General features: G+C 41.9%; 1 protein-coding gene across 5 annotated transcripts in view; it reads left to right on the plus strand.

Moving 5' to 3' along the window:
- Positions 1-13,458: 13,458 nt before the first annotated feature.
- The window catches only part of PHF14 (PHD finger protein 14), a gene marked incomplete at its 5' end in the record, with an annotated part of 172,270 nt that continues 171,818 nt past the window's right edge, over positions 13,459-13,910 (plus strand). For all 5 annotated transcript variants that reach the window (XM_082499539.1, XM_082499538.1, XM_082499540.1 and 2 more), the window contains one exon: positions 13,459-13,604. In XM_082499539.1, the coding sequence (XP_082355665.1) occupies position 13,604 (1 nt within the window). The remainder of the gene's footprint in view (positions 13,605-13,910) is intronic.

Raw genomic sequence — 13,910 nt, forward strand, 5'->3', positions numbered from 1 at the left:
CACAACCTCTCCAAAGAAGAATCATTGCTAATTAAAAAAAATAATCATGTAAGGAGGCCAGTCTAGAGATGAACTATTTTTTTTAAAGTAAGATAAATAAGCCTTTAAAAGAACAATCTCTTATCAAACTTGGATTCAGTGTATTTGTTTGTCAGGTAAAATGAGCTTTGATTATAACTTGGCCAAACTGAAATGACTCATATGATTGAAAATTAGAACATTCCAGTGCAATGACGTTTAAAAGAAGTAATCCACACTGCATCTTCTAAAGAAACAAATCAGGACAGTGGGAATTTTTGCTCCCTGTCTCTCCCTCTCCACTCCACATTTAATCTGGGAGGGGAGGAAGCATGATTTTCAAGGTCACAGTTCCTTTAAATCGACTTGCTGGTATACTGTTTCATGACCATGGAAACTGGAAGAGACAGAAGAGCCATTTGAGGGGCAACAGAAAAGACTGTGCTGTGGATTCCCCAAATCTTTTTCCTTTAGAGCCACCTTGAGTCAGAGAATACAAATAAATAGCAGTGAGAACAGAGACAGGTATCTTTTTACTACATGAAACAGTAAAGGATGTAGTGAATCACTAAGGCCAAGGTTACACAGTCTTTTTAATTCACAGTAGGTCCAAAGTGCTACTCAGAGAGACAGTTTCATCCATCCTGCGCCCTTGGCTACTTATATGCCAGCACCAGTTCACATAAAGAGACGAAACAAAAAGTTTCTATCATCTGGATCAATTCCAGCTCATTGCCAATGCCAGCATAAAGGATGTGATTGCAGAAAGCATCCAGGAGAAGCAAATGGGAGAGGGGTAATGGGATTGTACCCTCTCACTACAGGCCTGACTGATCTGATCATGTAGCTGCCACTTGGCTGTGTGCGTCACACCTGATCTAACATGGACTGCTGGTGACCCAGGCAGTCGTGCCTGCTTTCTTCTCTCCCCATGTGTTCCTGTTGCTGTGTCCTGCCCCTGGCTTGCACTGGATCAATTGGTCTTGGAGCCACAGAACTTCTTGGTAGGGCAGCTTTCTGCCAAATGGAAAAGCTAATATCTGGCTCGCTGTATGGATGGCTAATTGCAAAATTTGATACAAGTATTGAGAAGGAAAGACGGCAGATTTCATGTGAAACTGCACCCTACCATCGTTGTGACTAGGGAGACATCATTACGGTTGGACATTCTCATTAAGAAAAACAAACAAACAAAAAGTTATAATCATGTCAGTGCGCTTGAAAAGAAAAAGTTTTATATTTTAATTTTTACAGCATTTCCGGAGTTTGACAAATATTTAAAGCAATCTGGAAATTGATTCCATGATGTATTTGATGAGAAAAATCCCAATGGTCAAAGCATTGAAGGGAAAGAGTTTAATCCAGGGTCTCTCATTTCTCCCCTTTTCCTCATCTGGGAATGGGAAGAGGAGGGGAATGAGGAAGGGGCAGGGGATAGCAATCCAGTTACAATTAAGATAAATCTTATGAAACATTTAAGAGGACAAAGACAGGTACATCTTCAACATCAGAATGTTGTTCCTGCTAAATTTCAGAGACTGTAACAAATAGGACCTTCTCAAAGCTCCTCTATTATTTTCTAAAATTAGGGTATTTTCTGTTAAATAATTTAAATACAGGGTTTCTGCTATTTCCCCCTATAATTGTCACAGTGTAATATGGATACTTAATCTGTATAAGCATAAAAATGATCATCACTATAGGATGATATTTAGCATACAAATATCTTCATGGAAGATGGAGTAGGATCTTATAGCTAGAACTCCTGCCCGTGTTTGGGACTGGAGGTGTTCAAATCTCTTAAGAATCTCTCAATCACAATTACCATCACAATTACAGCAGATTCCCTCTCCACTCACTACCACTTAACCCTCCAAAGCTGAGTACTGCCAAGCTATGTTTGGAATAATGTAGGGGAAAAAAAAAAAAAAGGAAAAAAAGAAGTCAGCTTTTCTCTTTTTCACATGGAACAGGTCATAACTTCATCTCTGTTCTCAAGAAATACTTGAAATTGAGACTGATCTGTGAAATATTATTTTGTAAACATTTATATCTTGAGATATTTGTTTCACAGTAGCACATAAAACACAATTACACAGAGACTTCTGAAAGTCCAGCTCTAACTGTTCTGGGGGGTCTGCCATCACTTAGAAGGTAAAATCTCTTTCCCTGACTTGCAACATCAGTTCACCTTCCTGCATCTGTTTTCAGGAACTTGTGCTTCTTGCCAAGAAATTGATGGTCACAGGCCATAAGACTGGCCTTTGCTGTAGTCTATTTTCTCCCAAGCCACAGAATGAGATCAGATCTATCAGTTCTTGCTGCACTTTCCAGGCAAGGAGCCAGTATTTTTGCCATATGCCGCCAGCAAGGTACCTTAGCAAAGACATGTCTTAGCAAGTGTTTTTCTTTTTTAAAAACAGAGAAAGAAAACTCTGTGTGTATGTCTTGATGAAGAATTCCTTTTCTTTTGCAATAAATAGGGTCTTAAATCAGCTCAAATTCTTAAAATACAAATTTTCAAGAAAAACCTGCATAATTTGGTAAAACTAGATTAAACCCAAATTATTTTTTATACAATCTGTGATGATAAAAGATGTCTTCTGTATCTTTGCTACACATTGTGCTAATTGGTGATATAATGAATATTAGAAAAAGAAGCAAATTGATTCCTAAATGTCACAATTACATTTAACAGAGAACATTAAAAACAGTTATTTCCTTTCTTTATTGCTTACTGGTTTTATTATTTCATTATAATTTTTCATAGAAACCCAAACCAGGCCAGCTCAGCTTCTTTTGTTTACAGATAATAACTAAATAGAATTTCAAAGGAAGCTATAGAAACCCCTTCAGTAGAATTTATTTTGTAGCAATTCACAAAGATTTTTGTCAGTATAGCTGAAGCATCTTTTGTCCTTGGGGAGACCAAAACAAGATTGTATTGGAAAAGCTTTATGTGAGAAGGGTCGTTGACACTCACATTCAGAGTAATTATTCTTGTAAAATTAATTAACTTCTTTTTTTAAATCCGAGCCCTTAGAACACTTCCCATTAGTAGCAGCAGGTTTGTGCTTTTTATGTTCATTCTGGCAGATGTTCTTTACATCCCAGATTTTTTCAGAACAACAGAATGGTTTGATGGATGAAAGGCTGCATCTGAAAAAAAGTGTATCAGTCAGCGTCATTAAAAGCCTGAGCCAGAGCCCACTGAAATCAGTGGGAATCACTGGCTTATGTTCACATTTTTCATATCTTGTTAAGAGGGAGTGAGTTTTGATTATTAAAGAATGGAATGACATTCTTTACTTGTATTGCACATCATTTCTTTCTCCAACAGTGAGAAAGAGAAAGACTGTATTGGTGGAAGAATCTGTCATTGCACATATAGATGGCTGGGTTTGTGACCCCAAGAGGCTTGCAGGCTTGCACAGTGACTACCAGATGGCAGACTCCCTAGAGGAGTCTGGATGAGCTCCTAAGAAGTGCTGGGAAGGGGTAACTGGTTGTGGTGCGCCAGTACTATTAACAAAGTGAAGAACATTTGAGCAAACAAGGAAGCTAAAGACTAAGGTTTCTATGATAATATTTTGTAAAATGCTTCTTGCCATCCTTGGGACCATGGGAAGAGGTGGAAAGGCAGATTTTTTTAGGACCTTGACTGGATAATATAAGTAGGAAGAATGCACATTCATCACAAATTGAGAACAGTTTCAGACTAAAGGGAGCATTTTATCTGAAATTCATCTGACTGAGGTGTCAGGGAGCTGCAAGAGGGAGCTGCTCCGTAAGTGAAAGTGAACAAGGAGCTGGTGCAGACAGCAAGGCAGAAAGGGCACAGTGCCAAGGCTCAAAGAAAAGGAGCAGAGCAGGTCTGGTGATGATAACCAGGGTCAGCCAGCAGTTTGATGACTGCCAGCCAGGTACATAGCAATGAGGCAAGGCTACGGTCAAGCCAGGACCGGGCAAGATCCTGGTAAGATCAGGCAAGGCAATCCAATGTTGCTTAGGCAGGGACCATGGGTAAGACCTGAGTTTAAATGCAGCTCCAGAGCTGCAGAGCCCCCCCAGTAAGGCTTCTCCTGGCTCCTTCTCACGCAGCTCTTTCTCTAGAGTCTGATCCAAGATCGCAGGGCTGCATCACATCACTGCTGGTCTTGAGCACTGTCAACCAAACTGCCCTAGGAAGGTGGAGAGCCTGTTGGTGCAGGTCCCTAACAAAGAGTGACACTGTGTGATTTTAAGTTTGACACTTAAAATCTAGAAAGTCATAATTGAGCATTTAAACTGGAGACTGTGAAAACAAATGCACAAGAACACATGGCTCTGAAATACTAATGCTGCTGATAAGAAAAACTTGGAAGTTCTGTATCTTCTCGTAAAGGATTGGCCAAAGGACAGAAATACTCAGGCAGTAAATGGGAAACTAACTGAGTGTTATTAAAATGAGTTCCCAAGATAGGAACGAAATAGAGGTACACATGCTTACAGACAAACTCTAGAAGTTTAAGGAATAAGATGAAGTAACAGGAATGTCCCCCCTTACTCAAAAAAATGACATAGCAGGTATTGGAGATTTGGTGGGAAGAAGACAATCAGTGGCACACTGTAATATCAAGGCAGAAAATATACATGAGATGATAGAATAAACTGTGCCCAGGGCAAAGACATAGTATACATTCAAGAAATCAGAATCAAATTAAATCAACAAATTAACCACCTCACTGAATTTGTATGGATTGAAATTCCAGGCCTGAATTGGACAGAAGTAGTACTGGGTCTCTCTTCATATCCACTCAGAAAAGATGGCAACACAGACTGCAATATTGTGAGAAAAATCAGGAAGGCAGCAGTTGTACTGAGACTTCAGTTACCCCCCTTCGGACTGGATGAACACAATACTGAGATGTAAGCAGAGATGAAAATGTTAGATGTTACGAATGAGTCTTTCATGGAATAAGTGGTTAGTGAGTGCACATCCAAAAACACAAACCTTGACTTTGTACTGAATAACTAGCAGGATCTAATAAAAATCTTACTGATTAATTGCTCTTCTCTAACAGTGATCATGTATTTATTCAGCATTCCTACAAAGGCAGCAAATTTCAAAAAATCCACACTTCTTGTGCTCTGCTTCAAAAGGGATGAATAGAAAATGAGGAAGCTCCTTAACAAGATATCTGAAAGGGATGGTTCAAGGAATTTAATTCTCATAGGCATGTAAGCTACTGGAGAACACTGTACTGGAATCATAGCATTAGTGCTTATCACCTATGGAAATGGCCGAGAAAATATAAAAGAAAGCTGAAATCGCTTTCCAGCAAAGTCAAGGAGACTACTATAAACATGAAAGAATCCTTCAAGCTGTATTTAAAACAAGAAAATAAAGAGTATCATAGGCTCTAATAGATTAAATGTAAAAATACGATCAATTAGGCAGAATGGAAAAAGAATTTGAGAATCAACAAGATAAAAGAATCAAAATTAGTACTAAGTCATATTTCAACCACAGCAAAAAACGTGCTAGTGTCCATTGGGCCAGTGGATGATTTGTATGAAACATGTACTTAGGGAGATTAATTCTTCCAACCGGTATTTTCTGTGGAAAAGAAATTAAGATACTCCCATGCTAGAGTGCTATTCTCTGGCTGAAGAGGGATCAGCAGACAATCTGTCTGAATTTGAAGTTATTGTGGAAGCAGCTACAGATAAAATATTAAGAAAAAAAGATAAAATGTTCTGATAAAATACTAGGAAGCCACCGCTATTACAAAAGTGCTGAAAGAACTCAGGTATGAAACAGTTCATCTACTAATGGTGTAAACTCTTATTTGTCTGGGCAGTAAATAAAATAGCAGATGAAATTCAATCTAGATAAATGCAAGGGAAGTGAAATGCAGTGTAGATAAATGTAAAGAAATTGGTACTTCTGAGGAAAAGCAATCCTAGCTTCACAAATGAAATGATGGACTCTGTGTTGACTCTTTCCCCTTAGGAACAGTCAACCTTGGGATTATGATAGTTTTATGGAAGTGTCAGTTCAGTGCAGTCAATGTTCACTCCATTTCCCAAGAAAAAAAAAATCTTAAAAATTACTAGGAAAGAAATAGAGTAGAAAACAGAAAATATTATTATTCAAGGGAATAAATGCACTATTTTCCTGCATATACATATAGCCCATATATAGCCTCTCATTACAGAAAGGCTATATATAAAGATCGAAAAAGATTCATGGAAGGAAAACAAGGGTCATTGGAAGAATGGAAGTCTATCTCAGTCATGCTATCAGAAGTGACTGTGTTCGCTGGGATTCTTCAGCCTGGGAAAGAGATGAGTTGGGAGGTTGTCCTGGTTTGAGTGACACAGGACTAATTTCTCTTCTAATACTTGGGAAGACTGCACTTTTAGAAGACTCCAGTGTCTGAATTTGTGAAAATATTTACTTTACAGCCAGCTATGGTGTGTGTGTTTCAAGGTCTCAGTGGTTTTGAGCTAGCCAGGTGCAGGGATGAGGAGGAGCAAGACCCAGGCACTTGACCCAAGCTGGCCAACAGGATTATTTCATACCATCAATGTCACATTCACTATAAATTAGAAAGTTTTCTGAGAAGTTCTCTCTCTCTCTTGATGGCTGCCATCCTGAGAACTTTGTGCCCTGGTTCCGGACTCCTGAGGCCTTCCCTTCCTCCTGAAGCCGTAGTGCTCGCAGAGCCCCACATTTGCTGTCCACTGCTGGGAGTGCACAGCTTCCTACTGATATAATGGGCTGAGTATAATCTTTGCATATTCTGTATTGGTGTCAGGAACAATACTGGTTCTTTAGTGCTATTAATGTTAATTATCTAATCTTATTCTATTAAATCTGTTTATACACCAGCTCCTGGGTTTTCCTTGTTTTTCCTGATTCCCCTTCCCAGGTGGAGAGGTGATAGAATGATTGTCTAAACAACACCAAGTTGTTATGGGTCTCTCAAACCATAACAGAGGTATAGCAGATGACTGAGTCAGGTTCAAAACAAAAAACAAGGTTGTTTTCATACATAATGTAGTAGATCTAGGGAATTCTGTGCCAAATAATGTTGCGATAATAACTCTACATGGGTTATAAGGGAGAATGGACAAGTTATTAGAAGAAAGATTCTTAGAAGAAAGACTCATTACAGGCCACTAAATGGGCAAACCACATCAGGATTAAGAAATTCTCAGAGCTCAAAATAATCGGAAGTTGGGAAATCAGTAGAGAGTATCATACATACTTGCTCAGTTCTTGCTTTTCTCTGGCTGTCCATTAAGGCTAGATAGACCCTTAATCTGAACATGTAAACCACCTTTATAGTCTAATACTTTCATAATTCTTTATTATTATTAAGTACTCTTATTTCTTTATACAGTGGCCCACATTATAGATACTTTACAAACAAAAAGAACATGGCTTCCTTGATGAGCTCGCTATCTGAAAGTCACATGATAAAATTTAATATTCCTTCTATAGCTTTTATGTTGAGCTTTAATCATGACTCAAAATTCTGCTACTCCTGAAATAAATCAGACAGAAAAACAAGACAAAAATGGAAATACTGTCTGCCCCAAAGTGTTTGGAAATGCAAGCACAGAATAAGAACCAGAAACAGAATAGCAGGGAAGCACAAATAAACTGTGAGACTACATGAGACAGTATCCATTGGACCATGGATGCTTTTGGGAGCATGGTGGTAAAAGGGTATTTTGAGAGGAAAAATGAACTGAGTTTGCAGGTTACACGGAACACATTTTAAATATGAAGGATGCCTTGACAAAAACCCCACAAACTTGCCTGAAAATTTAACAGAGAACAGACGGCCATTTGTGTTAAACAAATTTGTATGGCAAATGTCATCTGTCATTAAGAAATGGCAGATGAAAGAGTAACCTGTGAAGTGTAGTGTAATCAAACCCAATAAATTTATGACTGATGCAGCAGAGGTGAATTCACAGGAGGTATAAAAATGGAAAAGGAACATGGTAGAAGCTGAGAAGAATCATTGCAATAGATATATCAACATGAGAACTGCGTTTTTGAAAAACGGAGAAAGGAATGTTGATGTAGATGAGAAGGGAGGTGAGCCTAGACAAGAATTTCAGCTGAATTGGCAGATAGGAAAGCTGCATGTGAGGTATGTTTTGCATTGAATCTTTCAGACATAACTTCAGCGGCAGGATCTGCCGTGAGGTCTGAGCTGAGGACGATGTCCTTTGTGTAGTCATGAGTGACAGGGGGCGGTCTCATAGTGGCTGAAAAGGCAGTAGGCATACAGAGCCAGGGTAAAGGTGGGAAGATCTCTCTTAGCTCTGTCAAGCTTGAGCTGACAAAAAAGTACAAAATGACATTTTTTTTCTTAAGTTAAAATAACTGTTTGATTAAAGGGTTGCAAGAGTGGAACTTAACACAGAGTGGGGAAGAGAGGGTATGGAAGGCAGGAGTCTGCTGCCTAAGCGTATCTATATGAGCACAGGTACCTTATGTGGGATCTGGCTGCAACAGAAATACAGAGATCCATCTTTCCTAATCCTTGGCTTTAACAACTGCATCCTGTATCAGCAAGTAAAAGAGGGAGCAGTGCCCATCTCTACCTAATCCTAAAGAAAGACACGCATTACTTAGCGTGAAAATTCACACAGAACTAAAGATATAGATACCCCTAATTCTAATATTTCAATATTGCAGTCTTAATATGTATATATTTCTTTGATTCAGAAAGCTCTTCTATTGAAGATACATACTGTTGGTTTTTACTTTTCCTGGACTCTTTTACAACATGTATACCGCATAATCAAAAAAAGCCCATAATTAATGGATTGAGGCTGAGCGTGGCCTAAGGAGCATAAGAAATATCTCCGTATCTGATGGGAACATTCCCTGGCAGCATTTGACTGCAGTAGACCTTGTAGCAGTTTGACGTTTATTATTTCAAAGTCTTATTGTTCAGAGGCTATTGATACTGAATTTCCTCCCTTTGTAATTTAAAACAGCAAGGACATCTGATTCAGTCTTTTTCTCTTTATATTTTACCATATAATACTAGACAAAAGAGCAGAGATCACTGAGAGAGGTGCTTGCTGTAATGGCACCATTAAAGAGTGAAAACTGGAACAATTCTCTTCGGAAAGATATTTGAAGAGGTCAGTCTCCCTACTACAGATGGTGATGTTTTGATGGACAAAAAAAGAGTTTGCTGTTTGAATTCAGACAGGTAGGTCACGGCTTTAACTGTCTGCTCACTGACAGGAAAAAAAAAGATACAGGATTTCATACTATTATTTCTCCATTCACAGTTGATGGATGAGTTAAAAACATACTTTTGAGTTTATTCCCTAGGTGAGGAAATGTGGTATTATTGTATTTCTTTCTTTGAAAACTCGACAATTTCACCAAACTAAGAATGTTACTTTTAAGGTAATTTATGTGAGCGTGACTGCATCCTCTGCTGACTTGCTATTGTGTAACTCCTTCTAAAATGGTCTTTACAGAACGACAACAAAGATTCTTTTTTCTTAGGGCAAAAATACAGTCAGAAGATATTATTTTCTCTCCTTATCCAGCAGTTGAAGAGCAGCACTGAAATGGAGATACGGACACCTATTCTTGCAACAGGCTGTGCACTGAAGGCTCGACCTGAAGAGAACCACTGGAATGCTGAGATAATTGAAAGACATGACATGCTTGACATGACCTGATATACTGAAATATTTCTAGGCATTTTTTAGGTATTATGTTAGTGATGGAGCTGCCATGACATTTTCATACTAGATGTACTATTTCAGCTCTTCATAATTTTGCTCTAAAAATGACCTTTTAAAATAATTTTTTTATGTGTGTATGAGGGTAGTACTTAAAGGTGCTAAACTGACAACACTTACAATCTATTTAATAGGTATAGCAACGTCAGTACAGTGCCCAGCTCCCAGCGGTGTGCCAGTAATACCTCATTTCTGCAACCAAAAAGGCAACTGAACATTTCAACATCCTTGATTATCTGCTGAGACTGGCAAAGGCTTTGCAGAAATAAGGGGATCAGACATTCTTTCTGAAGGCTTCTTTCATTTGGAGCATGAATTCTCCCTTCCCTTCCCCTTATTTGAAATAGTCTGACTCTACTAAAGGAGGTTAGCATCTACTAAGGGGAATTTATCATTGTTTTAATAGCCAGATGTTTTAATAGCCAAAAACTTTCAAAGAATGATGATCAAAAGATAAACCGGTAGTTCTAGATAATTTCTATGCTGCATGTTTTATTTACTTCTAATTACTAAATTTGGATGAGTTGTTGATAAGCCCTGTGTTTGTAGTGCCCAGACGTTTAGGGAAACAGTAAATAAATTTTAGGTCCTTCACAGTTATTTTCATTTTATTGATGTGTTGTTTTTTTTTTTTGAGGAATGAGGACAAAATATGCAAGCTGACTACAGAAGATAACAAAGAACATGTGCATGCTATTTTCAGAAATAAAAGTAAGTGTGAATATTCCTTTGGAGGCGGAAAAAAAGAGAGGAAGAATAAAAAGAAAGATATGGGACAAGAAAGAGTAAGACAGAAGGGCTGAGAGGGCTCGAGTCATGGGACAGAATACAAAGAGGGAAGGAGGAAGGAGCAGTTGGGCAATGTGAGGTGCTAATGAGGAGCAGGGGCAGGCAGCCATTAATTAACTTCTGCCTGATCACCTATTCTTGCCAGAACTGTGTAAGTAGAAACTGAAATAATCCCAGAATTGCAGGCTGCCCCTGAGAGCTGAGCTGAAAGCCAGACAGTCCATACATCTGCTTTGACTTTCATGTTTAAAGGAATTGTTAAGTTCCTCCACTGCTCTACAGGGAGCTCCTCTCTTGTCTGTTATGTGCTGAAAGCCCTCGTTCTTTGAAGCTGTTTGTGTCCCTCAGCCTGCCCTTCTCCATAAAGCCAAATTTGAGATCAGTTCTGTTAACTTTTCCTTTCCCTTACATGTGATTTGAGTTGTCCTGTCAATCAGCACGTATGGGACAAGATCAGGGGCTTGTCCATTGGCAGGCAGGGCATTCTGCAGAATTTGTCGCTGCACATGTCAGCATGGATCAGCAGAGTCTAAATGAAGGGGTCTGAGCCCTGCTACTTGTCCTATTAAGACTGAAATTTGTGTGAAGAGAGAGTAAGATGGGGATGCCAGTTAAAGGCAAAAAAAAAACCCGTAAGAAGTGAAAAGCTAAGACATGCAACTCCTACTGGAGCGGGGAAGCTGATCAGAGTTTTGAAGGAAAGATTAGGCTGCATGGGCCAGTAGCATATTTGGGTAGGGCTGGCAAAACCTGATTAAGGAAAGGAGTTCATTTTGCAGTCAGGCTACCTATGTAGCCAAAGAAGTGGTGGAGGTAATGGGGTGCCAGTGTGAACGCACCAATGACGGATGTGATAATGTGCTATAAACAACCTAGGAAATTCAAGCACAGAATGAACACAGAATTCACATTTTTGTTTGGAATTTTCTGCCTACTCAAAATCTGAAACACAGAAAATTATTATTGAAAGTATTTCAGATGCGTAATTACATCATTCACCAACCAGCCATCTCTATACTCTATTTAAAAAAAAAAAAAAAAAAGATGACTACTACACCCCTAACACACTAATAGTCTTTGCAATACCAAGAGGAGTTTTGGCTCTGGGAAGGCTTGTGTGGGTGATACTCGCAGAATTGTGCTAAATGTAGCACAGGCTCTTGTCACAGACTGTGTGCTTGCCAATCTTTATGTTCCCTCCATGCTTCATTGTAGAACTAGTTTGACTCTACCTGCGTTTATCCATTGTTAAACCCACATCTTCTAATAATGCTCTTACAATTCTGTTGCAAGCTTTCATCTTTAGCACTATTATCATAGAATCATAGAATGGTTAGAGTTGGAAGGGACGTCAAAGATCATCTAGTTCCAACAGCCCTGCCATGGGCAGGTGCACATTCCACTAGACCAGGTTGCTCAAAGCCCCTGGCCTTGAACACCTCTGAGGATGGGGTCTCCACAACTTCTCTGGGCAACCTATTCCAGTGCCTCACCATCCTCACAGTAAATAATTTCTTCCTAATATCTAATCTAAATCTACCCTCTTTCAGTGTAAAACTGTTACCCCTTGTCCCTGATAAAAAGTCCCCATCTTTCCTGTAGCCCCTTTAAGTACTGGAAGGTCTCCTCAGAGCCCTCTCTTCTCCAGGTTAACCAACCCCAACTCTCCCAGCCTGTCCTCACAGGGGAGGTGCTCCAGCCCACTGATGATCTTTGTGGCCCTCCTCTGGGCCTGCTCCAATAGGTTCATGTCTTTCCTGTGCTGATGGCCCCAGAGCTGGACACAGTACTCCAGGTGGTGTCTCACCAGAGCAGAGTAGAGGGGCAGAATCACCTCCCTTGACCTGCTGGCCACACTTCTTTTGATGCAGTCCAGCATACAGTTGGCCTTCTGGGCTGCGATCGCACATTGCTGGGTCACGTTGAGCTTCTCATCCACCAACCACCCCAAGTCCTTCTCCTCAGGGCTGCTCACTCTATTTTTGATCCTCAAGCTCTTGAAGTCACACCACTATGTCAGAGCATCAATTCTATAAGATGTCCCCCCCGTTCTTCTAATTACAAACACAAGTTTGGGGGGGAAAGCCAAAAAAAACCACCCCAGATTATTCCCTCGGTTTTTTTTAATACCGGCTGTGGGCCGGGGCCGGGGCTGGCTGCCGCCACTGAGGCGGCATCGGGTCCCTTGTGTGAAAGACCGACCGCGCAGTGCTCTCCTCGGACGTCCACCTCTCACCGTTGGAGGCTGTGCTTAGCTCCTGGGCTCGTCTCACGTGGTCAAACAAATACCCCTAGTTTGTTTTTTTTTCTTGTCTTTTTTTTTGTTTGTTTGTTTTTGTTCCCCCCCGCCCCCCCAAATGCAACAGCTTGCTATTTTTCAAGGGTGCAAGAATGAGCTCGACAACGCAACGAAGTCCCCCGGGAACTCAGCTCTTACGACGGGGAGATAAATAAAACCAGTTTTACAATGCTTCGTTCCCACACGGGGGGAACAGAGGAAGTGCCAGACCACTTTTTAAGCCGTTTTTTCCTAATAAATGGGATCCTGAAGAGGCACCCCCCGAGAATGAAGGGGTCTGCTCTGAAACTTTATCTGGGGCCCCCCTGCCCCTGCCCCTGCCCCTGCCCCTGCCCCTGCCCCTGCCCCTGCCCCTGCCCCTGCCCACGCCCCTGCCCACGCCCACAGCGGACTCCCCGCGCTGCCCGCTATCCCCCGCACCCTCGCCCCCCCGCCCCAGGCAGAGGCGGGAAGAACCGGGCGGAGGACGGGCACAGACCCCTCCTCGGCTTCACTGCGCACCGCGCAGGCGCGCTCAGGCCGCGCATGCACGGCGGGGCGAGCGGCGGGCTGGTGCGCAGGCGCAGTGTGCGGGACCGGCCGCCGCGGGCGGGCGGGCGCGGGTCTGCATCCGGGTCGCCGCTGTGCCCATTGTCTGGGGAAGGGGCCCAGGGCTCGGCGGCTCCGCGGCGCTGCACCCGAGGGCCCCTGCCCGCCCGCCGCTCCCCTTGCGCAGGCTTTAGTAAGTGACCTTCAGCGGTTTTTCCCGCCCCTGCACTCGGGGAGATGCCGGGGTGCCCGCGGAGTGCCCCCTCTCCCGAGCGGGCGGGCGTGCGTATCGCCGTTCCTCAGGCGGCCCCGGCTGCCCTCTCCCCGTGCCTCTCGTCGCTGGCGCTGATGGATCGCGCCAAGGCGCTACGTCGGGAGGTGCTGGTGGCTCCGGGGATCGTCAAGCGACCCCAGTGTCCTCTCAGCCGCCCCCCGGGGTTCCTGCCGGTGCCCGGGGCTGCGGCCGGTTCGGTGCCGTGTTTCCCGGCGCCTGAAGGCA

This window comes from Vanellus vanellus (genome assembly GCF_965231255.1).
Source record: "Vanellus vanellus genome assembly, chromosome: 2".
In the NCBI taxonomy this organism is placed as follows: Eukaryota; Metazoa; Chordata; class Aves; order Charadriiformes; family Charadriidae; genus Vanellus; species Vanellus vanellus.